Below are 25369 nucleotides of genomic sequence, written 5' to 3'. Positions count from 1 at the left end.
TCGAATCGTCGCATGTTTGTCGCGTACCTTCGTTTCCGTCACTTTGGTGCCACGGTCGCTCTTTTGCCAGTCCCAGATCGATATATTGTGATCGGAGGTCTCGTCGATGGCGCATAGGTAACTTCCGCCGTCAGCCTTCGAGAATGACAGGCAGCAAATTGATCCGTCGAATTCGCCGTTGCCGATTACGCTGAGAGTTGTTAGGCTCACAGAGTTCCATATTCTGATGTGGGGCTAAAATTCAAGATGCCGATGTCATTTAACTGCATCTAATTACATGTAATTAGAACGTATTATTTTTTCCGTTTGATAATACTTTACCATAGCATCTCGACGATCCGTTCCGCATACCTGTCCCGTCGCGACGATCAATTTGTTAGGATGAATCGCTAAGCTATAAACAAAATATCAAATTAATATTATTTTATATAGATTGCCCATAAAATCTCGTTCATCATATGCAAGAGATTCATAAAGCACTCACGTGTGTTTTTATTTTTTAACATTATAAATAAATGCTATTTCTTTATTATGTTTTATTGAAATAAATAAATAAAGCTTAAACTCAAATCAAAATAAAATAAAATAATGTAAAATATAAAAAATATATTCTATAAAATATATTTATGACTGTTTTTTTTTTTTTAAGATCTCGATTATCTGCACATAATATGTATCATATTTTTGTTTGTTTTTTGCTCACCATTTAACATCATCCGTATGGCCTAAATAATGCCTCTGACAGTGTTCCTCCATGTTGTACAAAACAACGACGGCCGCGACAAAGTATACGATCTCGCCAGTTGGCAACAGGTGTAAATTGCTCCGGCAGTCTCGTCCTCGGTATCCGTAGACCCAGTCGAGCTTCAATTTACTTTGCGGCGGTGTGCTAACTTTGTGAAGATCGTAGGATTCTATCATGGGCGTAGGGACGTAAAGGACGACCGGTCGGCCGCGCAAATACATGCGAACGGTACCCTCCTCTTCGTTGTACTGCATATCTCTGGTGCTGCGAAAAGATCGTTCGTTTTTACATTTGTCTCTCGTCCTTATACGTCTAACTTTATACCTCGGAATTATCTCAGATTTTATTTTTTAATCAAAAAATTTGAAGTGAAGATATTTTCAGCGATAAATTTCTCACAGAGATTTCTCCCTTCTTCACCTCAAATCATACTCTTCGCAAGAGAAATTTTTTCAGAGATTTCTTTTCCTCGATATATGATTTCTAATTCATGCAGTTGCAAGAAAATGATCCCAGAAAAACGAGAGTCGACAAGCTGTTTTTTTCTCACGTTTTGTTGCAAATAGCGACGACCTGTTCTTCACCTCCGTGCGAATTCCCATGAAGAGAGCTTCGCGATCTTGCTCGAAAATTCACAGACCGGTCGCACTCTTTGATCGCACTGCTCGCGCTATACTGAGAGAATCTGTCGGACTTTCCGTGTCGATGTGGTCTGGTAACCACGACTCACGAATGACTCACGCAAGTAATGAGCTCGGCTTTATTACTCCGCGAAGCGTGTTGCGCGCCGGCGTTACATCAGTTCTGAATTCTTTTTCGATACTTTTCATATCACACCCGTGTCTGCTCGTGCCGAGTAGATGCGATTAATTCAAGGTCCTTCGGGCCTCGTTTTAACGATCGACTCGATTGGGAACGAGAAGGGCCGTTTCGTAAAGCGCGAGTAAACAGTGCCCTTTTCGTGCGAACTTTTAATCTCTTAATTAATCTCGAACGTTGTAACTCATAAAAGGCGTTTCTACAAATTTCGCGATTTCTATTCTGACGGCAATGATCCTGTTTTTTTCAAGTGTTCTCGTTACAACGCATAGCGTGTATGTGGAAAGATGCAGCAGCAGACAAGCAAAGCGAGTCAATGCGATGCACAATGAAGAAATGAAGAACCTTGACCAAATTTTTCTTCTTGCAAAAAGTCAATGCCTTCTCGTTACTGTTGCCTTCACGTTTATTGTAATGTTTGCGAATATAGTTATATAAAACCTTTTATTAACATGAAACTTCCAATCGATATTTGTGATGCAAATTACGTTATGTATATATGAGAAAAAATTTTCATAAAACATCTGTTCTCTGATTATATAATTCTAATGTTACAAATATGTACATTTCAGAGACAAATCACGCTTGAAAAAAAACTCGCGTATTTATAAATTTTCATGATTTTATGTTTATGATTCAATCTGATCGATATTCAAATGAAGTTCGTGTTCGGCCGTAATAATGCAATGAGCAGACGAGGGCCTTCCGAATTTGCATTTTTGAACCATGCGGGAAGGCAACAGGTATAATAGTCGAATCACGTGACTCGACTAATGTCCTAGTGCGAAGCACGCTATTGTGTTAACGAAGAAAGTGAATCGCGATTTTTACTCTTGCATAACCGTGCATGTTGCGTTTCCTAGTGCGTACGACGTCACGGCGTCACGAACACGTCGGAAATGTCGACAAAAAGCGACGTTACTTTAAATTCGCCCCATTAATAAAAATCGTATTAATATATATATTATAAATTCCACAGCACTATCAAAATTCTATTCTTTTTGAAAAATATTTATTTTTATAGTTTTTGGTAATTATAAATAATTACTACACTATGACAAACTGAAATGTAGAATTAGTGTGATCATAGATATATTAAAATAATAAATAACTATTTTAATGAATTATAAAATTCATCTATATATACACATACCACTAAAATGAAAAAGATTTATAGAACAAAATCTATTAATTTATATATTAATTCTATTTAAATTATGGAAGATAATACACGTATATCTTCAATATGTATTTATAAAATTATATCAAAATTATTACTATATTGATTTACATTACAAAACAATTGTGACTGAATATACATATCAATATTTGATAGAAATACCATTCAAATATCTTATATCGAACGATATAAATTCTATGGAAATGCGTTTAGAAAACCAACGATCCAGATACGACATGAAACAATTCCAGGCATGGCATTTAAATTTAAAATGTAGCTTTCACATCAGGTATGCACGCCCCTCTTTGAACTGATGTACTTTTGACGAGCTAAATGTTCCACAGTTTCATAAGAAACCTCATCGTGCATCATATCGGGGCGCGATGTTTGCATGCATGAGATAGCGAAGGTCGGAAGTAACACGTATCGTGATAATTAACGGCATGCCAATACAGTGATAATATGTGCTATACTATGTACATGCAAACGCGTGCGGCACGGTAACTCCCTGTTTGACAGGAATTCCTGGCAACATGTTCAACGAATTGCCAAACAATTCGAAATTAGTACTCGTTAGCGTAAGCAAATTTTCTTTGCAATTTTATTTATGCAAAAAAAAACATTGATTGATTTATCTTTATAGTTGAAGGATCTCTCATTCATCTACGAGTTACATAAGTAAAAATAAAATATAACATGCTCAATACCATTTAGAAAATATTCAAATGGAATCTAGTTACTTCAGAATTTTGTTTGCTAAACATTAGCAATATATTTTATTAATAATTAATATTAGCATTTGATACTGTTAATAGCGTTAATTAAGTTCGTGAACCCTTCTTTGGAGTATATCGTAAATTTAACGTAAGCAAATTTTCTTTGCAATTTAATTTATGCAAAAAACATTGATTGATCTATCTTTATAGTTGAAGGATCTCTCATTCATCTACGAGTTAGATAAGTAAAAATAAAATATAACATGCTGAATACCATTTAGAAAATATTCAAATGGAATCTAGTTACTTCAGAATTTTGTTTGCTAAAAATTAGCAATATATTTTCTTAATAATTAATATTAGCATTTGATAGCGTTAACAGCGTTAATTAAATTCGTGAACCCTTCTTTGGAGTATATCGTAAAATTCCAGGTGTTTACTTATAAATAGATATAAACCACTATTCATTCTATAAAGGATCAATCAGCCGCCGATCGTAAATTATATGTCATACGCATATGTATATCATATATGCTAATCCGCAGGAAATGCTACACGTGCGTTTAACTCGCGTAGGTTTTAAGCGAGGTTTTACCGTGCACGCTCACCTGCCAAAAGTATCTTAAGGCTGTCCCGGTGCGCACGTGCATCACCTAAATATGGGCGAGCACGTGAGTCACCTAAATACAGGTGCATAAAGCCGAAAAGAAGTACGAAAAGAAATATATATGTATGTATATATAAGTTGTCTAAACTAAAGTACTTGCTATTATTTACCCGTGCTTGACGTTGTTCATCGCCGGTGGCTTGAACAGGTTGAACAGGGACTTGGTGGACGCAGATAATCTATAACGAATGAAAATGCAAACGAAAACCATGCGGTGCAAAAAAACGAAATAAGAAGGAAGAGGAAAGAGAAAAAAGATAGAAAGACAAAGATGACGTTTTCCTGCTTTGATGGATCGACAAAGAGATTCTTTTGAAGAACAATACTGAATCTTGTTTTTTTTCCGGGCAAAATGCTGGCTAATTTTCGTTAACTTTTATTAGATTTTAATTGGAATTCAAGGAATTTTAAATCTTTAATTTATATAAATGCAATTTTAGACATCAAAGTAAACTATTGTAGATTTATCTCATTTTTACCACAAAATCTTTAGGAATTTATCATTAATATTATTCTGCCTATTGCAGAATCCACAACTTCTATTTTTTACAAGTATTTTTAAGTAAATGTGTTATTAACTATGAAAAAACAATGTTCGACTGCATATATTAAGTATGCAAAAAAGAGCGTAAAAGAGCTCGTAAAAGACGAGGCAATAATAATCTGCTCGTCAATGAAACACGATGGCTTTGACGGGAAAACGCGCTCGATCGTCCAAGAAAGAAAGTAAGAAAACCGACTATATGTTTAACAAAAAAATTCAACTCGTGTATAATCAGTGAGATGTGAACAAAATCACAAATAGCAAGCAAACGGTGCGTTTTACTGTTACATCATTAGCCGCGAGCTAACCTGGTGCCGATGAGCTGGGAATTGCTTCCCTGGTTTTGCGGAGAGTGTGTAAAATCGCCGGTGGACGACCATCTCTTCGCTCTTCTTAAACTACTTTGCGGCGGTCCGTTTGATCTTGCCGTGGGCGATCTAAGACATCGAATTCAGTCCTCGTACAACAGCGCCATGCATAACATTTACGCGTCGCATAGCATCGTAATAATAATTACATCGAAATATATATCGGTACTAAGAGGGTCATTACTTGGTGCGGCGATACTTGAAGCACAGACACACATGCGCATACTTATTGCGATTATACAGAAAACGTACAATTAATAAAAGTGCACTAACGATAAATATAATTGAAATTGCTGCAATATCGATTCAGAATTGTTTATATAAATGGACTTATTTGCGTTCGGAATTTCTAGCTTGGTTTCTACTTTATGGCATAAAATGATAATAATCTGATTTTTACAGTGAATTTATATATTTATGCCAAGTTAATTAGATTAGTTAATTAAATATAGTCTTAATTAAATATAGCCTTACCTGGCTACAGGCAGTGGTGTAGCTCTAGGACTTGGCGATGGCACCGGAGAAACACTACTACTACTCGGACTATCCGAATGCAAAGAGCCCGTTGACTGATAATGGACGGATCTCCTGAAACAAAGGATAATTAAAAGTTAATTAAGAATTTAATTAAATCCTACGAAATATAATAAAAATATAAAACACAAAAGATAACAGAGACAATATATCTCAAAATCCTTATAAAATTTTTATACATAAAGCTACAAAATCTTAAAAAAAAAAAAAAAAGAAAATAGCTTCATCTGTTTGCTATCTCAAAAAACTGAATTTTACGTCTCTGCAAGAATTGACTTTGAAGTCAAATATAATTTATAATGTATTAATTGAGCTCTCACACCTTTGAGGAAGTTGAGAAGAATGCACATAGCTGGCAGGTCGCCTCGGACTGGATGTCGCATCGCGAACATCCTGCGACGATCCTGAAGAAGTGGAATTTCTGAGGCCGCTGGTTTGACGTAGCCTCAAGTCTTTTTGTGGCACCGAATTTTGATTACCTAAAAATATCTTTCTCTTTCACTCGGAACATTTTAAGCTAGTAAAATATATTCTGTTGTATCTTAAAACTTTTAAAGCAGTGACATTTTTATGTTCCGACATAGTAACGTCCCGTTTTTTAAGCACGCTACGTTATACATATTTCATGATTCAAGATCTTTTATGATCTGGAGAGGAAACATGGGATGATCTTCTAAATATTAATTTGTTTATAATAATATGTAAGCAAATTTTCTTTATATACCTACATTGATTTTAATTTTAGACTCTGTTTCTCTCGCGTTAACTTGGAATATTGCTTAAATAATGCGTAATATGGCTGCGAGATGCAAAATGCATGATTGAGTTTCAATAGCAGGATAACGGTGCGCGATATTCAAAATGTCTTCCGCGTGTATTGCAGCCTTCCTACGTTCATCAATCGCTAAAGCGTCAAGAGAAGCGCTGTCGGCTTCGTAATTTATGCACGTCAGCACTTCTCGTTTTCATTTCCTGCAGATCATCTGACAGAAGACTAGAGAAATATTCACATGCTTTCGATCGCAGGAATGCAGACAACACGGAGAATAATTAGAAACTATTCACGTTCGCGAGCATAGGTACCTTAATGATATGAGAGAATTAATGAACATCAACAACAGTACTTCCGTTTTGGTTTTCAATTACATTTCTTTTCCCATAAACCACAACTGTGATTCGCAAAACTCGATTTACGAGTAAAAATGAAATGTCAAATAATATATAAGTATATTATAAACAATTTTATAGAATTACATATTCTTTTACAGCGTACCTACACAAAAATCAACGAAATATTTATGATATTTTTATAGTATAATAGAAACAAAAAGAAAAAAAACAGTTTTCTTAAAATTGAAAATATGGAAAAATATTTATAGAATAAATTTTGGATACATTTGAAAAGCAATGTATTAAATATATTAATTAAACATCACAAATAGGCGCATAAAAGAAGATTTATTTATTTTTTCAAAGTTATTACTCATTATTAGCTTCGTAAATATGATTTGTCTGCTAGAATTACAATTTTTACTCCCAAATATGTTTTACATATTCGCAAATTTCTGTTAAGCTAACTTTTGGAAGTCTGAAATACAACTCTTTCATTTTTTATTATTTTTCTAAATCTACAGAACAATTTTTGAACATTCTGTCAATTGTTATTTTAATAGACGAATTAACAAATAATATTTATTTTCAATATTACTTTTTACAATATTCGAAACATACGATAATTAAATAATGCGGTATTTAATGCATGTTATGCTTCTCTTTTCCATCTCGCCAGGGAATTCAAGTACTACCAATCCGAACACTTTCCGCGAACACTTTACCTTCTCTCAAGGTCTGCACGAATGACGAAGACTGACAAACAATTACGAATCCATTCACGTTCGTGAGCGAGCTTCTCGACTGCGCCGAGCGAAACCGAACGTGACCTTAAAGCCGTCGCGTGCCAACAGGTACAACACAATACATCGGACTTGTTTCCAGACAATCTCGCAGGGCTTCCTCGCGTTCGCGATTTTTTTTGTAACGATCGAAACTTTAGAAGTACCGGCGTGCACAAATCCATTAGAAATGCATGCTTGACTTAGGTTGCATTAGATATGCGATCGGCGCTTGCACTTACATCGATATATTAATTTGCATCTCGCAACAGTGCAATGCATCCATTCCGCGATCTCGTGAAACCAAATACGCCATCGTATGTCGGAATAAAATTTAATTATATATTCTTGTTGTAGAGAAATCAGTGAGAGGAAAAGGAAGCAAGCTGTATTATTTCTGTTTTTTTCACGTGAACAGAAATAAGATACTAAAATTTGTAGTGAAAAGAAAGTAGGAATTCTCTTGTTGGATGGAAGAATGAAATCCAACTCCAAACTCTCTAGTTCAATAATTATTAAGTTTTGAGATAATAAATTTAATTTTATAAATAACCTGATCTCCAAAATTAACAATTATTCATTAAAAAATGTTATTGAAACGAGAATTTTATATGTAATAATTATATATCAAATTATTGATATATACTCGGTTTTCGGTACTGTTTGGTTATAACGTATATAACGTAATAATGAAATAACTGAAATATTCATTTAACGATTATTATGAGAAATAGAGTGCGCCTTTTGTGGTCTGGATACCAGCAAAGGTGCGGCTAATCCGATGTTGTTTACGGGTCACGCATCGATCAATCGAATCAACTTTCCTTTCGTTATCGAGAACGAAACACTACTCTTTTATTCATGCTTGTTAATTATTGAGTCAAATTGTAGAAGATAAAATCAATGATCAATGTAGCTTTTTTAACAGAATTTTATCAAAAGGGAGACAATGAAATAAATCATAAGAGTTAAGGATTAATCGTTTAAGCAATAATAAATATTTTAATCTATAGGACTTTATAATAGAATTAAAAGTTGATACTATTAAGTGTACTCTCAATTTTTCAAAAATTTAATTATATTATTTAATATATATCTCTCACTGACAATGATACCCTCTCTTGTTACATGGTATTAAAATTCTAGGAGATATCTTTGTATAAATATTGTCTTAAATAAAATACAGTATTATCTGGACAGAGAAAAAGAATAAAATTCACTTGTAAGCTTCAACGAAATCTCTGCTTTAATCGGTGACATTTTCACTGATTCAGCTTAAGAGATTAATTTTGAATAATTTTCCACACACATATGGAAGGTACCGCGGATTCGTAGACGTGAATTACGAGGAGTTGAGGCATTTTAACAGACTTCCGTAATCGACTGTGCAACTTTGCCAACTTACTTCTGAGAGGTACATGGCCGTTCCTTAGAGGCGAGGATACCATTCTCTCGTTTCTCCTCTCGTTTCTATCATCCTCCCGCTTCTCTCTCGCTTCGAGCTGGGCAATTCGCCTTAGCGCGTCCGCCAGAGTGGCGCGAAGACATACTATCTCGTCTCTCTGCGCCAAGGATTGCCTCTCGAGATCCGCCACTCTGCCCAAAAGAGACCCGGTCTCGCACTCCAGCATCTCATCTGTAAAAGAGAATTGCTATTTACCATGTTGCAAAGACGCAACTTGGCTCTAACAATCTTATCCTTTGTAAGGTTCATCCCCGGCCAATTCTTTTTAATCTTTCTTAGAAGCAGAATTTCTCAGAACTTATTATCAATAAAATAAAAAAGTACGAACTATTTATTTCTGCAGCGATATTAATAAGAAATTAATTTAATTTTTTAATTATATGCTCGAATAAAAGTCATCATAAGCTTATATATTCTTTAAACTTTCAGAATTATAAGCAATTTTATACTGTAAAACAGGAAAATTTTTTAATATAAAATTTACATATAGCACATTATTAAGAAAAAAATAAAAATTGTTATATAATTTATATGTTAACTTTTTTTATTTGCTTATTTAATATTAATGTAAAAAAATATTTAAAGACATGATATTATTGCAAATTTATAGCGAATATTTCTTTTATATATATACGCTTCTCTATTGCTGCAAAATAAGACTAGCACGCGTACTAAAAGCGTTTCAATATCATTCTTATCAATCATACAACGATATACTAACCAAACCCTGCACGAGTAGCACATTCATAATTTACAGTGTCATGTACATAGATAGACCTGAATTATGGCAATTCGCGCAATTTAGTTGGCAAACGAAAAGCACGCGATTTATTTGACGTATTTAACTAGCCTGTCAAAAATGTACGTGTTTACGAATTTCTTCATGCAGAAATAGAGCGAACTGGGTCACGGTTTCCAAGTTTCCGCACTCTGTCAAGATAAAAATTAAACTCTTTTCCCGGTGTGTGTCGAACGAGATAATACCAGATGATCCACGTGGTACCGACTGTGCATGCATGTGTGCGTATAATTTCGCATGTCTATCAGTCGGATCTTTTATGCTTCGTATTTCCCGCGAACAGTACTAGTAGAATAAGAAAAATAGCTATCGCACGATTTACTGCCTCGCACTGTCGTCTGGCCATTTGAAATTCATGGAATATATTAAACGAAAGTTGTGGAATCCGTAAGTCAAGTTCCCATATATCATGATTCCGTTTATGAATCGCATCTGTGATCGCTTTTTTTTATCAGCAATTAATCATTACTACAATAAATATAAATCAATATTTGTCAGAATGTTGTCTACAACTCCATATGCTATACAGAAACTCGTAGAAATTTTGCAAAGTAAAAGATATAAAAATTTTAAAAATGTATTTAAACAATTTTTAATTATTTTTTACGATTTTGTTTATACAGTAGACAGAAAATGTTTTTAAATTAAATTTATTATGTGTATTATGTTATTAACTTCCTCTCGAATTTCTGTTACAAATTTCGATCGTTTCGAAGAACCGTCGTGAATTTTTCGCGGTCCAAAGAGACGGTATCTAAAAAAAACCGATGAAATATTTATTTTTGTACTCACGCCACGCTTGTTCCGCCTCGTCGATGGTATCCATCGTGTCCGGCGTGGACATTGCGATTAACCCTCGCGATGACCCCGGAGTATTAATACGTTATTCAATTGAACTGATTAATGAGCACAAACAGAACCAATACACTCCCCATCAACATGTCTCTCTCTCTCTCTCTCTCTCTCTCTCTCTCTCTCTCTCTCTTTTTCGCCGCAGTTTCAACGATACTCCTTCAACAATTAATATCCAGTTCGCTTAGCCTTCTTTTATTCTCGGCGAATCTCATTCGCTCACGACTATAATGCCTACCTATGTATGCTCCGTATCTATAAGTAAATAAAAATAAGATTTGTGGACAGAGTTTCTCACGAGCAATTAAAATGATACGAGAACGAATGGGAGGATTTCGCAACTAAACGCATAAAATACGCGTTAATTGTAGACAAGTATAAGGTTCCGTGTTCGAAATAAAAGTAAAATGTCCTGGAAATATTTCCAATTATCAAGTCATTATCTTTCCATTTGCAATTTCAATACAAGAAATAGAAAGTATGTATTGTTTTAATATACAATTATTTTTTTATATTTTTTAATCAAGAAGTACAAAGATTTTCTAATTGTAAGATTATATATTTTTTTTATAATCTTTTATATATTTTTTAAATAGATAATGTAATTTAAACATAGAGTAATAAATAAAAAATTATAATATTAATAATAACTTATACAAGCATTTATGATCGAGTTTCACAACACTAACGAACACCATCGTTAATCGGCAATTTGAGCGTCATTTAAACGTTTTGAAATTAGCACGTGGAAGTATTACGTCATCGAATTAGCACGATTCTTTCATTAGCACGTAGCGACAAGGGAAAAAAATGACGGTAAACGTGAGACGAAACAGACTTTTTTGCACGTCATTTCTTACCGCTGATACTGTCGAAACTGAAACGTCGCGAACAGCGAGAATTCGAACATGCCAGGCGTGTCACGTGAACTCGGCATGCAGACATATCGGTCACTAACGTTTTACGCAAATAGACGTATTCTAAAAGTAAAATAAAAATTTATATTCACGTACGATCTTATCTGAAGAAAAATATATCCACGTTCTTGACATCTATGAATATATGCAATTTTCTTGGTACGTATATATAAAAAAGTTTCTTCTAGTTAATCAATTTAGATGGATTCTTGACCGATTTGAATACACAATAACTTCGAATTTAAATAAATCAAAATGACGATGCAAAAATAGATTAATAATTTATTATAATAATGCAAAGGCGCACTAATGTGCACTTTTGTACTTGATAAGTATAACGATAACGAAAATACGCAGAAAATGTGAGTTGTATTTAGCAATTTAAAACGATTTTATTTTTGAAGAAACGTTTGATATTTGCAAAAATATTGTAAAAATAATGCATAGACGCGCGTATCTTTATTGTAGAGCCTGAGGAAAGGAACGTGGAATTTCTACTCCTCTCTTCCTTCGCGTCAGTGCTTTTCCCACTGAAAGATGCGATAACCACTCGGTGAGATGAACGATAATCGACCGTAGGCTCTTTACCCTCGTACTTATACGACCATCTCTTTGTGTCTCGTACTTTTAACGCTTTGCAGAAAAAAATTGCTTACAATCGATGGAGTACTAACACGGAAACGGTTTTTTTATGACAAGATATATATTAATAAAAATATGTGTTAGAGAGTAAATATTTTTAATATAAAGTATGAGAATACTCGATTGAGTTTATTTGCAGAATTTTGCGATTAAAGTAAAAAATTATTGTGCGCAAACTTTATGCACTTTATGCATTTAATTCATCCGATTGGCTATGTTTACCTAACTGGTTTTTCAAACATAAATATCTTACAAGATACATCACTGTTTTGTGGGTGGTAACAGCTGCGTGCGCTGATAAAATTATCAATGTCTGGTATTTTTTTTAATATTGCCGATTCTCAAAAAGTAGTGATCAAATATTTATACGAAATAATAAAAATATTATAATTTATATAAAAATACAATATCAAAAAATATCCCATCTAAAGAACGTCCTATCAACATCACTCATTACAAACGTACAAATATAAAAATTAATTCGATTGATATACATATACACCAATATCCAACAATAATTTGTAAAAACCAGTCATCCACGCCAAAGACACTTTTGTGGTAAACGACATAGTAGAATCAACCATGATAACTGCGCGACCTTTCACTTATCACATGGACGAGAAAAAGCGTGAAACGGTGGTGGGAAGGGAGGAATGAAACGAGCGTGACTAACGTCGATGAGCGAGATTTATTTCCGCACACGTCCAAGCAAAAACCGCAATCAATCGCGATGAAATCGAGCGAAATTCGTCGAACCTTCTGACGGCGGGAATTTCCGCAACGCGTTTCTCGCGACCGACAAAAGCGCCGCCAAGATGCCTCCCGCCTGAGAAAAACCGGAAATGATTTACATGGGATTCGTACGGTCAGGATACGTCCAGCAGATTTCAACGATTCGCTTTGTTCATCGAAAGGGACGCCGAGTTCGACTTCATCGTGACCGCTACTCGGGTAACACGTGTGTTTTCCGTACGGCCGCCCCAACGTTACTGTCAGAGTGTACGGCTACAGCTGCTTTGGCCGCGATCAATACGGTCTAGATAGTCGAGATGATTCAGATGACGGCGAGCTACGTCGTGCCATTGACTGTGGATAGAACGTACGTACATAGTGCGAGATTGGCCCCGGTGATAAGTGGTTTGTCAGATTACCCGCCGGAAATCAATCGTCATTTAATTACAACATGGAATTTGCACCAGATTTTCAACGGGTCTATTATGCATGTGGATTTTTATTTTTTTTTTTTTTGCATGTATATTTTTATTTTATTTTTTTTTTTCAGAGAAACATCTACATTTTTTATTATGAATTATTGTTGCGCGACGGTATTGAAATTTTTAATAAATTTTTTTATCACATTTTCATAATAACTAAAAATTTATACATATCAATATATACATTTATACACACACATACTCATATTTATTTTATATTTTCATTAAATAATTTTTATTTTTTCATATATTTTTTATAATAATAATTTTATAAATATGTGATGATTTTTAACTTGGAATTAAATATGAAAGTTTTGTTATATTCATATTTATTTCTTTTTTCAATTTATATATATTTAATATAATATTTTAATATAATCTTCCAATAAATGTTCTATAGCGTTATATTTACATTTCAACATTTAAAACTCTCATCAGATAACATCAGATTATCGATGAATTATCTGTTAGTTTAGGTTTCCCGATTCTCCCTTCGCGATCCTAAACGATGATCGTATTCTGTATAACGGCACACCCTCGCAATTCTTTAAAATGGTTCTATGCTATATCGTATATCGAACTAGTCCATTAAAAGTATCGGCATTACATCATCCATAGGCACGATTCTTGTCGACAAATTGACGCGATATATTACCAGGTGGGGTCTGGACTTTTATCATAAAATACTGCATTTGAGAATTTATGCACGCGAAGGACGCGAAAGTAAGAGAAGCAAATTAAATATATGTATATGATGTAATTGTTATAATTGAGATTAACTGAAGATCCCGAAACAGAAAAGTAAAATAAAATTTTTCCTTGTTATTCACACTGAAAAAAATGTATTAAATTCGAATAAATATTTATTTCAATACTTCCTAATAAAACATTTATTTGAAACTATTAATATTGATTTGATGTGAAAAATATTTATTTGATATAAGAAAATCTTTTTTAAAACAAATAAATATTTATTTGTTTCAAATAAATGATTTATTAGGCAATACTGAAATAAATATATTTATTAATTTAATAATTTTTTCCAACAAATGTACAAATTCAAATCCCATTAAAAAAATTTGGAGAAGGAAATATTATAAAAGCGTTATATTATTTTATATTATAGTGTTACATATAATATTTCGGTTGAGTTCTAGTGGAGAAATTATTTGTAATGAAATGCGTTAATGCAAATCTATCCGCTCTTCCCTATGCCATTACTCCGAAACTTTCTGAATAATAAATTACTTCGAAGACAATGCGGTCTTAATTACAACGAGCTACACAAGCATTCTAATCGTATCTTTTTCTCGGAGCGCTATCAGCTTTCACAAACTTTCAGGCTATATAATGATTGCGTTACATTATTACGAAAGTAAAAATAAGTAACAAAGCACGATAATAAATTATTTAATAAAATATTAATTATGTGTTTAAGGATATTATTTTAAATAATATTATTAATCCAACATTTAAACAATTTTTAAATGTAATATAAAACAAAAAAGTAACGTCCTTCTTTTTATATCAATTCTTCCTAAATGCAGTGTAATTTTCCGATAAAGATCCGGTCTCACCTAGCAATATATCATGTCAACTTGTCGGCAAGAATCGTGCTAAATGATGTAACAGCTATGCTTTTAATTGACTAGTTCGATATAGGATAAAACCTATTCAATCGTAACAACGTTTAAACGTAACAATGTTTGAATTTAAAAATTTACATTTATATATGTATATCGAAAACATTTGCATATATTTCGCGTTTAAAGTATAAAAAGATATATACATCTCTTTGCATCTCACATTTTTTAAATCATTTATCAACATATAATGATCTGTCAAATAATTATATTATCAATATAATTCTTCTTTGATAAATGTCAACTTGCGTTATCTGCTAAAAAATTATCAAAAATTACAAATCCAATATTTGTATGCTATATTTTACTTTGTATTCTATGTCACCAAATAAATTATTTTTAGTAATTTAGATAATTTATCAAAAATCAATTATTATCAGTGACATTTTTAGATAGAATGTGTAATTGATACGTAAAGCGTTATCAATTCAATTTAACTGTTTGAAACAAATGAAGCACGTAATGTTGACACAAAGCAAATTAAATTGATAATTATTATGCATAAATTATATGGTTTTAAATTAATATTCAATTACTATTCCATATTATGTTTTCAAATTATTATTGGCAGATTTTTGGCACTTAATCTAGCTTAACGATTTTATGGTAAATATTCATTTAAATTTCTATCTCTATCGAAATTTTTGAATATTTTTATTATTTATTGTATACAAAAATCTGTTTTAAAATCCTATTCACCGTCAATATTAAATTATGAAATCAATGTTTTATACAAATATATTTAGAATTGCAATCGTGTGTTTGATAATTTTTCGTCAAAAAGTCTTGCTTGAACAACTAATACTAAGCAATGTCTGTAATTCTGCGGCATGCGAAGCTATTCGCCGTGCACGGAAAATTGAGCCAAAGGAGAGGACGAGGAATTTGCTGAAATTCCAGAAGGCACCGTTAACTGCGTTTCTCGGACACAGAGAGAAGCCGCGCGCGCCGAGGATCGTTATTAATGAAAGAACAGGATGAGCTCTCGGCGCACCTTCGAATAACGTCATCGTGCCACCTTGAATGGCTTATATAACAAGTGCCACCGTACTGTAGACAATGTGCGCTACGTGACTCGTATGCGAGCATGCACATTGTCTCGATTTGTCGCCATTTTTTCATCGCTACACGTCCTTGTATGCGCGATATATAATGCCTATGTTTCAATCAGATGCAATTTGTCATTCGATTGAAAATCGATCGACACGTCAATCACGTGGAAAGAGAGAGAATAGCCATTTTTATATTCCTACATTCAAAGAAATTTTTTTTAATTATATTAATATATTATATTTATTATATTATTTTTTATTACATTTATTATATTATTATATTTTTTATTATATTTATTATATTATTATATATTTTATAATATTAATTTTATTTATTTTTTCTTTTCTTTCACATATGTAGATCTTATATTATAAAATGCTTAACGAGAAGTGCTCCAATTGTTGCGACAAAGAAAGCTCCGTAATTTTGTCGCCGTTTTCAATAAGCGATTCGTTACGATAGTGATGTGGAAAGTGCGGGCTTACCCATTTCTTGCCTCGCACTGTGTTCCAAATGCCCGTTTACGCGCATCGTCGACTCCGAACTTTCCTTTTCATCCTTGTGTAGCGCCTTGATTGAAGATCCCGCGTCTAAAAAAGAAAAATGTTATTAAGAAATATATATATATATATATACATTATATAGATATACATAGATTATATTCTGCACCGGATGCACTTGCACTGCGCGCACATCATATCCCGTTACAATGAAATATCGCACCCGCTACTTCCGATCTCGCGTCTCCTTATTAATTTTTTCCGTAATTACCGGAACGCCATTGTTCGAAGACAATAGTCTTAGCCAAGGATGGGATCGGTGATTGCAATTATTTATCTTGAAAATAATTATTTCTAGAATTTTGTTATATACTATTAAAAAATCAACCTAATGGTAATAAATAAACATCACATATACTCGTATAAATTGCAAGATTCTGAATATGATGAAAAATTTATATTTAAAAAAATGTTACTTTTTCTTATATATAATTTACGTTTAAATTATACTAATAATATAATGAATACACTTTTATTTTTAAAAGAAGTGACGCATGTCGTGTAAAAATTCAATTTTTTTATTTATTAAATTGATTTTCGAAAATATCGCGCATATGCAAATGTTTGCACACGCATTTTTTTCTCTTTCATATATCAGAACTGTAACTCTCGATTTTTAATACAGATTTTCTGGCAAGGAGGCTAACGGGCATGTTCGTCCTTTACGTAAGCATCGATCGCGGCCGTAAGCAATAAAATCTCGTAACTTTTAAACGCGTGCATGTTTTTCCGCACCGCGTTTTTGCCCGCGAGCGTGAATTGCCGGCAATTTCGTTCCAAAGGAGGAACATCAACATAAAACGACCTTGGTCGATGAAAACGAATTACGATACGCGATGGTGTGCGTACATAAGGAATCGTCAGAGAATGTAGGACGTGTTGCACCTTTCATGTTTACAGCTGCCGTAAGAGGAAAGGCAGCACTCTTTTATTAATAATTGAATGCCAAATGTGAGGAGTGCAAGTAAGATTTATGCTTCATAAATTCTCTTATAAATATGATAAAGTCTGACACATCCGCAGATTAATTACGTATTGGCGCGTTTTTGACAATTGTTATCAAATAATATCAATTTATATAGAGATTATTTTGACGAATAATATTTTTAATTAGAAATTTACAATATGAAGATCGGAATGATTCTCTTTGACGTTTCATCGAACAGAAATAAAGGAAGATAAATTTTCACAATTAATGTATGCTACGTTGAAAGTTTTTCCCGCGCGAAGCTCGGAATCATTCTCTTTGACATTTCGTCGACCAGAAAGAAATGGAGATAAATTTTTGAGCATGCTTTCGCACATATCCTTCCCGCTTTCGCGCAATTTCTCAATATCTCGAGAGATATCGTCTCATCTCGACGCCGTCATCATGTAGCCGGCTCCATTTTTGCGCCTTACGTACGGCACTCTGCTTTTATACGCGCTCGCGACTATCGATATCCACTTCGCTCGAGCGAATGTATGTCGGAAACGCGAAGAGATCTGAAGTGCATTATCGCGAACTGGGACACGGTGAGTATATTACTCGGCGAATATGGCCAGGATACGTGGCAGACTCGATGCTTTACAATCTCACTTGATGCAGCCTGACGTCGACTATCGACTCTTGAATCAAAGAAGTTGCTGCATACTCCGCGAGTCGTCTGTGTAATAATAATCTACGTAAGATGAACATGTTTATTTTACGAATTAAGATTCTTCAGCGCGCGATTTTATTTGCTCGTGGGATGAGATTATTGTTTCTTCGCTTCGAAAACAATTTGCTACGAAGAATACTGATGATCCTTAATTAATCATATTGAGGCATACAATATTGCAAAAATTATCTTCTGCTTTGTCATCAAATTTTAATCAATTTGTGATGTAGCGTCTTCTTTTGCATTGGATCATTCATCACAACACAGATATTAGCCTTGACATCTTTCCAGTGTGGTTTCGGAAGATTTTTATTTTTATTTTCAGACAAATCCTTTTGCGCTGTATAACATACATATGTGCTCTTTTAGAGTTACATACTTGTATTTTATTATATTATTTTAATCAAACTGAATGAATGAAAAAATAATCCGAACTTTCAAATTTTATTTTATTTCCTTGAAAAAAAACGCCAATCAGACCTAGCATCGAAAAAGGAGAGACAAGAGAACGAGAACGCAAAAGGAATTCTCGATGGAGTGACTCGAAATACAAAACTAGTAAGCATTGACCCAGCCAGAACACTGCCTTATTGGTACATAAGATCGGACCCCTACTTATTTTACGCGATATCGTTCGTGGCACACAAACTGAATGTTGTGCGTGAGCAGGCTGCATATACATATATACGCGGTCTTATACATATTACACACGACATGGATAATTGGTTCACTGCTCCGTAGGCAGCCTCGTCCTGTTGAGAGTTAACGTTAAGGCTCTCTCGAGCCGGTCAAGTGACATTAGTTTACATAAATAGTCGCACCTACGGTCTCATTATACAGGATGTCCCAGACTTACTTTACCACAACGTTAATGGAAGATTCTTCAGGCGATTTGGAGACGATTTTTCCTCAGAAAATGTCCAGGTACCAATCATTTTCGAATTATAAACGATTGAAAATAAAAAAGCCTTTTCGTAAACTAAGCTTTGAGAAAATACATAAATGATTAACAAAACTACATTTTTTAGTTGATTTCAGGTAAAGTTTACTTTAGTAGAATTTTAATTTAAGGCTTAGTTACAAAGATACATGACTTCAAAAATTGAGAATATTAAAAAAATGATTATCTTCCTCGATATTTTCGCTAAGGAAAAGTTGTCTCCAAATAATCTTAGGAATCTCTTATATAAACGGATAGTACGGTAAGATAAACGTCGTTAACTTAGCCTCATCGAATCGCAAATAATTGCACAACGATTGCGATAGATTGGCAGAAATACATAATTATATTGCATTTATCCACCGTTTAATAAAGCACGAGAATTAGCATAAAGAATGAGGGCCTACATGTGAATTACAATCGAGAACTATGAATAAAATCTGCATATCTAATGTATGATTGAGAAGTGTAACAGTATTTAACTTTTATAACACTTTTAGCAATCTACATTATATACATATTTAACTGCGTTATATTTGTTGATGCGCTTTTAAAGTAAAATAAATATTTTTAAAGCTATCTGTTAAATTAATCATACTTAAATAATATTGTAAAAGAAAGTAATCAAACTACAATAAATAATCTATATATTTTATAAAATTAATTCAGTTAGATCTCTCTTTTATTTATTCGCTTGATGTCTGAATACATAGATAACATATGTATTGTGCATATTTTAATTTTTATTGTATAGACTGGAAAGGGCGAACTAAACTTTCTATTGTGAGAAAATTTTTGCAGCTGTATCCGTTTAATTGAATGTACACAGCTGCTCGCGGCGGAACACCTAATAGGGATATACACGGGTTGCGGAAATAGCGGCTAGCCAAGAATGCCTTTCGTAAGTGAGGGCGATTGCGCGTTTTGCGCGCTCATGACAATGCGAAACGAATTTGCATACACGCGAATTAATGCCATGAGACGGTGAACCGACGACGTCCGGGTGGCGATAGGGCTTAGTTGGCTCGAATGAGACTCGTTAAACACAGCTGGTAATAGTCAGCCGACAAAAGTGGACCGACGTTAGATTTATGGCGATGGGAATGCTCGAGGTTTCGCGATATTTAACCATTTTATGTCCATCTTTAAGCGCGTTCGAAATAAATTGTCATAAATCTAATTAAGTATCTTTGCTGTAATATAGTGCTATTATCGTGTTAATTATCAAGTTTTGTTGTATTATTATATATTGTGCTGTAATATGTTGTAATCTTGAGAGTGAGATATGCACAAGATGATTCGCATTCCTATTCTCACTAAATTTAACCACGTAATTAATTAATTATTGATAATTATAATCACGATAGATAAAGAGTTTCATGTCAAGAGCTGTTTTCTATAAATTTCTTGCGTAATTATGATATGATTCCACGTGCGAGATTGGCGCAACACATCATATGGACGCATTACGTCTAATGAAACGAGTTAATTAATCTAGAACATCTTGTGTAAGCGCGATTTGAGTCCGTCAAATTGAACATTCTCAATTAGCCTCTTCGAGAATGATATAATTTTTAACGAACAAAGTATTAATAAGTAGAGTAAACGTCAAATAAATTTCCGATAATTATATTTATCTGGACAGTCTTGGCAAATATATAAATAAAATACAAAATTATTTGAAGCTAATTCTTTTAAGTTTTTTGCTTAGATATGTTATCTCATTTTTTAAATATTTAATAAAATTCTAGAATATAAAATTATACAATATAATAATATAATATCAAATGTAATCAACATTTTAAATTGAAATAAAATGGATTAATAAATTAAAACTTTTCGAGTTTTTATACTTAAAAAACTACAAAGTAGTGTACAATTTAGAAAATTTTTTTCAATGCTGTAAAAAACGCGCGAAAAAATTAAAAGCACATGATTTAATAAAAAAAAAACTTTATTTTAATGTAACAACATTTTACACGTGCAATATCTCATCAGAATTGCGAAGACGTACAACTGTAAAGTAGATTACTTTACTTTCTCACGACGTCGCAAGGTACCGCAATTCCGTGTTTCCCACCTTGCGTTAATTAATTGCGTGCATTGCACTTTCCCGTCAAACATTCCTTTCTCGCAGTTTATAAATAACTCGTTAACATATTTTACATCGTTAATGATACATGAATGAATAACTATTAGCCGATAAAAATAGAATAATAGCATAAAATAGTAATTAATGACAAAAATAAATTGATATATGAGCCATAATGTTCATAAAAATATATATATGCTAAGATTTTTCACTTTAATTACTAATAGGGAAGATCTGAGTGAACAGATTAATACTTAATCATTAATATTAATTGAATATATTATTTACAGAATATGATTTACGTTGCAATGACTTGATATTGCTGTAGTTAATGGCAAAAACTTTAAAACTAAGTCCTCAATTATATTAAAACAAAGATGCACTTTATACTGGAAATAATTGATTTATTGCAGCTTCGACTTTGACTGGCCTAGTAATAACAAGCTTCTCATTTATGAGCTATGTAAAATTCAATTTCCCCCTAGCAATATATGATTTATGCATATATGATTTACATACATGCATGATCTACATTTCTATGTTTTTCATTTTTAGTGTTTTTTAAACTTATATAAGTTTCACATACGAGATGCAATTATTATATACAATTTACAATTATTAGAGTTTTTACAGTGGATGAGATAAAGTCTGTATATTCACTTAATTGAAAATACATAGAATTTGCATATGTAATAATATATTATACGAGATAATAAAAGTCAAGTTAAAGTAATAAATGAAATACATAAATTAATAAGGAAATTTGTTTTTTGCGTAATTTTTTAAATTTATTTAATTATTCTTATTTTTTATTTATTCTTATCTTCTGCACAACATTTTTTTTTATTTTGCAAATATATAAATTTTGGTGAATCAAATACTGACATTAGCACTAAAGTTACTTTCCGTCGCGTTTATCAAATTGTGCGTATAACGTTATGTAATTTTATCGCTAAACGTCAAAATAATCTCCGGCATATTCATTGAAGTCACCTTTCAAGTAATAATATGTAGGTGGATGTTATGTAAATTTTGATAGAGCTCATCCACAAAGCGTTAATGACTACGCACTTAGTCAGTGCTAAATAAAACGACTATACGCATCTTTTCAGTTTCTAATCACGTATTTCCTTTCTACGTACGCTGTATTCTCGAGAAATATAATGACGATCTTGACTCTGAACCTGCAATGCATTATATAAAAATACATACTATGCTTACAAATTTGCTTATTAAAATATAATTATGCAAATTACATTTTATTTTCAATTATGTTTTAATTATATTTGTATGGTTTCTCAATTAATCACGATAATTAATTTCTTTCTTTAATATAATTTGTTAATATAGTTATTTATGATACATCTCAGAAAATATCACGTTAGAAGAGAAGTCATTAAAAGAGTCACACGAGAAAAAAATAATAGATTTGAATTTTTTCCTATTTTTCAAACTATCACATGTTTTCTTTCCATTATTCTTTAGTGCAAAATTACAAATGCAAACATTATTTGATTTTTTTACGAGTTTTTATATTTTTTATTTATATTTCTTATTTATATTTATATTTATATTTTATATTCGTATTTATATTTCTTAATACATTTCTGATAGTGGTAAAAAAATGATATTAAAAAATTTTGATATGTATAACGCAGCTGTTTAATTATTAAAATGAAGAAGTAGATTCCTTGAGTTTATAAAACAAATTAGATACATATGTGTATTAGAAAAATTGTAGCGATTGTAGCAATAATCTCAATCGGCAAATACAAACGCATGTTATGTCACTGCGGCAATCACAATGAAATAACATTAAGCCATTCGCGACTTGTGTGTTTAGAGCTGTTTCCAGTTAACAAGACGTGGGCGGGTATTATGCAAATTTCGGCATTCTTCACGTTAATGGCACGATCGTGAGGGCATGCGACTAACATCATGATAAATAGGGACAGGCATGGTTTATGATGAATCGAATATATTCCGTTTCGTATTTGTGAGTACGGTTATTGTTACTGTGAAACAACAGCAAAATGAAATATATAATCCATTAATTTCTATACAATAAAGAAAAAATCGTGTTTATAAATATCATTAAATTGCTAAACTTTTTACTCATTAATTTTGTTACTCAAAATTTATTAAAAATTCTATTTATCTATCTAAATATTTGCAAAAATAGATTTAATCATCTAAATATTTTACATTACATCATAAATTCATGATGAAAATTGGATCAAAAGTGAGAGATGCAAGACTTGTCGTGATTTATAAAGATGACATTGATCGATAACGTTATCAGCTATGAGATTCCGTTATGAAGACTATCTCGTTTTTATTAAACGTTTAAAATTTAAATCTCATTCCGACAAGTTATAACATAACATTATATAAAAAGTGCTCTGTATCTTTTATGCAAATTCGCATTTGTACGTTGAATTCGATCTTTTCTTATCTGCTGAATGATACAGTAAATATTATTAATCGGCAAAGATAAGCAATTCTGTGAATAATTATTGGAGATTAAATTCATATTAAATATTATTATAATTTTATAATATAACTTCATGAAATGGATTCAATGGTCTCGAAATCGCGTAATATCTCGTCTACTCATTTTCTTAACGATAAGATAGCGAGCAATCCGGTACTACAGTCTTCGTGTATCGGTAAATCTAACATAAAAACGCAATTATTTGTTTCAGGTGAATTCATTATATTATGCCATTAATGCCAAGGTTGGACAACATCTATTCTGAGACTTCTTGTATAAAAACAACAGATGAATGGATGGAAAAAGGTAAGTTTCTCTCAAATTTTATGAATTGGAGACTCACTTATGCATTTACTTCCATTTATTTTAATTTACTATGTGAATTGCTTTTACAAACAGCAATTAAACTGCAATTGACTGATTGAATAGAAAACCTGTTTAACCATGTTAAACTTAAACTAATGTTTATGAAAATAATCGTATATTATCTGTTTTAATCACCTGGAAGTAGTTAGCGACTTACACTCGGTTATTATATTTTCCCCAAGGCATCAATTCGAGATTTTAATCCAGTTTACCTTTCAAACCTATCCGCGTACTCTGTTGTGTACACATTAATACATTGCGTTAAGTAATATATATAAATCAGTGAATATAATCTCAGTTATTTCGTGCTCGAAATTATGGCTATTTAATGCTTGTTCGCAAAAAGTATATTTAATCTCTTATTACAAAATTAATTTGTAATCACAGTGCTCTTTCTAATTCTGTGTGTGCTGAAATTCTTAATGGTTTTAATTAATATTTTTGATAAAAATTTTTATAATATATATTTAAAGTAATTATTTATAACCATTAAAAATTTCATAACACAGAATCAGAAAAAGCAATTGCAAATTAATTCTGTAGTAAGAGATTAAATATTTATATTTTGCAAGCAAGCATTAAACAGCCGTAATTTCAAACTGAGATTATATGATTGATATATATATATATACATATTACTTAACGCAATGTATTAATATGAATATTACAGAATACGCGAGTATAGATTTGAAAAGTAATTTGGATTACTTAGAAACCCAGAATCGATGTAGGGAATTTATATTGCAAGTAAATTATTTTTGTTTACAATATTTATATTAACAAGCTTGTCCAGAATTTTCGAAATATTAATTCAAAATTTCAAATAACATTTTTATTTTTAAGTAAAATTATATATTTATTAAATAATTTTATATTTTTCCTTTTAATTGAATATTTAATATTTCCTACTTACTAAAAAGATCATTAATATTCTAATAAACTATTAAACAATTAATAATAACACAATTCACAGATTAAAATTAAAGTTAAAGAAAATATTTATAAAATGCATGGATTTTTGAAGAAATGCAATGATGTGTTATTTATTTAAATTATTTATGCATCGCGGATTAATACCGAGAAAATCGTGACAGTCGTGTAGGAAAGATTTACGTGTCAATCCCCTGCAAACGCATACCTTACATCGCGTTGCAGTTGATTGACCTCCATGTTCACTGTGCATAGCAATAGCAGTGGCAGTGTAAGTGTTTGCACCTATCAAACTCG

At 32.2% G+C, this 25369-nt stretch overlaps 1 protein-coding gene and 1 long non-coding RNA gene across 11 annotated transcripts in view; one reads left to right on the top strand and one right to left on the bottom strand.

Moving 5' to 3' along the window:
• Positions 1 to 24076, top strand: part of LOC114940540 (uncharacterized) — a 117582-nt gene extending 93506 nt beyond the window's left edge. Inside the window, exon 5 of the long non-coding RNA XR_003821473.2 lies at positions 23988 to 24076. This is a non-coding gene — a long non-coding RNA (uncharacterized LOC114940540). The remainder of the gene's footprint in view (positions 1 to 23987) is intronic.
• The window catches only part of LOC114940538 (echinoderm microtubule-associated protein-like 2), a 37516-nt gene that overhangs the window by 6737 nt on the left and 5410 nt on the right, over positions 1 to 25369 (bottom strand). The window contains exons 1-10 of one of the 10 annotated variants that reach the window (XM_029315261.2): positions 12992 to 13141; positions 10522 to 10836; positions 8871 to 9101; positions 5896 to 6052; positions 5514 to 5627; positions 4980 to 5108; positions 4238 to 4306; positions 704 to 1009; positions 322 to 394; positions 28 to 234 (exon numbers count right to left, since the gene is read on the bottom strand). In XM_029315261.2, coding sequence (XP_029171094.1) covers positions 28 to 234; positions 322 to 394; positions 704 to 1009; positions 4238 to 4306; positions 4980 to 5108; positions 5514 to 5627; positions 5896 to 6052; positions 8871 to 9101; positions 10522 to 10573 — 1338 coding nt within the window. In that variant the 5' untranslated portion in view covers positions 10574 to 10836; positions 12992 to 13141. Of the gene's footprint in view, positions 1 to 27; positions 235 to 321; positions 395 to 703; positions 1010 to 4237; positions 4307 to 4979; positions 5109 to 5513; positions 5628 to 5895; positions 6053 to 8870; positions 9102 to 10521; positions 11161 to 11441; positions 12380 to 12896; positions 13142 to 16535; positions 16641 to 25369 lie in introns of those variants that run through there. The other 9 variants (XM_029315258.2, XM_029315262.2, XM_029315259.2 and 6 more) reach the window with 9 other exon arrangements.

The sequence above is a fragment of the Nylanderia fulva genome, unplaced genomic scaffold (genome assembly GCF_048542155.1).
Source record: "Nylanderia fulva isolate GAGA-0341 unplaced genomic scaffold, ASM4854215v1 Scaffold5, whole genome shotgun sequence".
NCBI classification, from domain to species: Eukaryota; Metazoa; Arthropoda; class Insecta; order Hymenoptera; family Formicidae; genus Nylanderia; species Nylanderia fulva.
The sequence above is the reverse complement of the archived record's forward strand: the minus strand, read 5'-3'. Positions and strand labels throughout refer to the sequence as shown.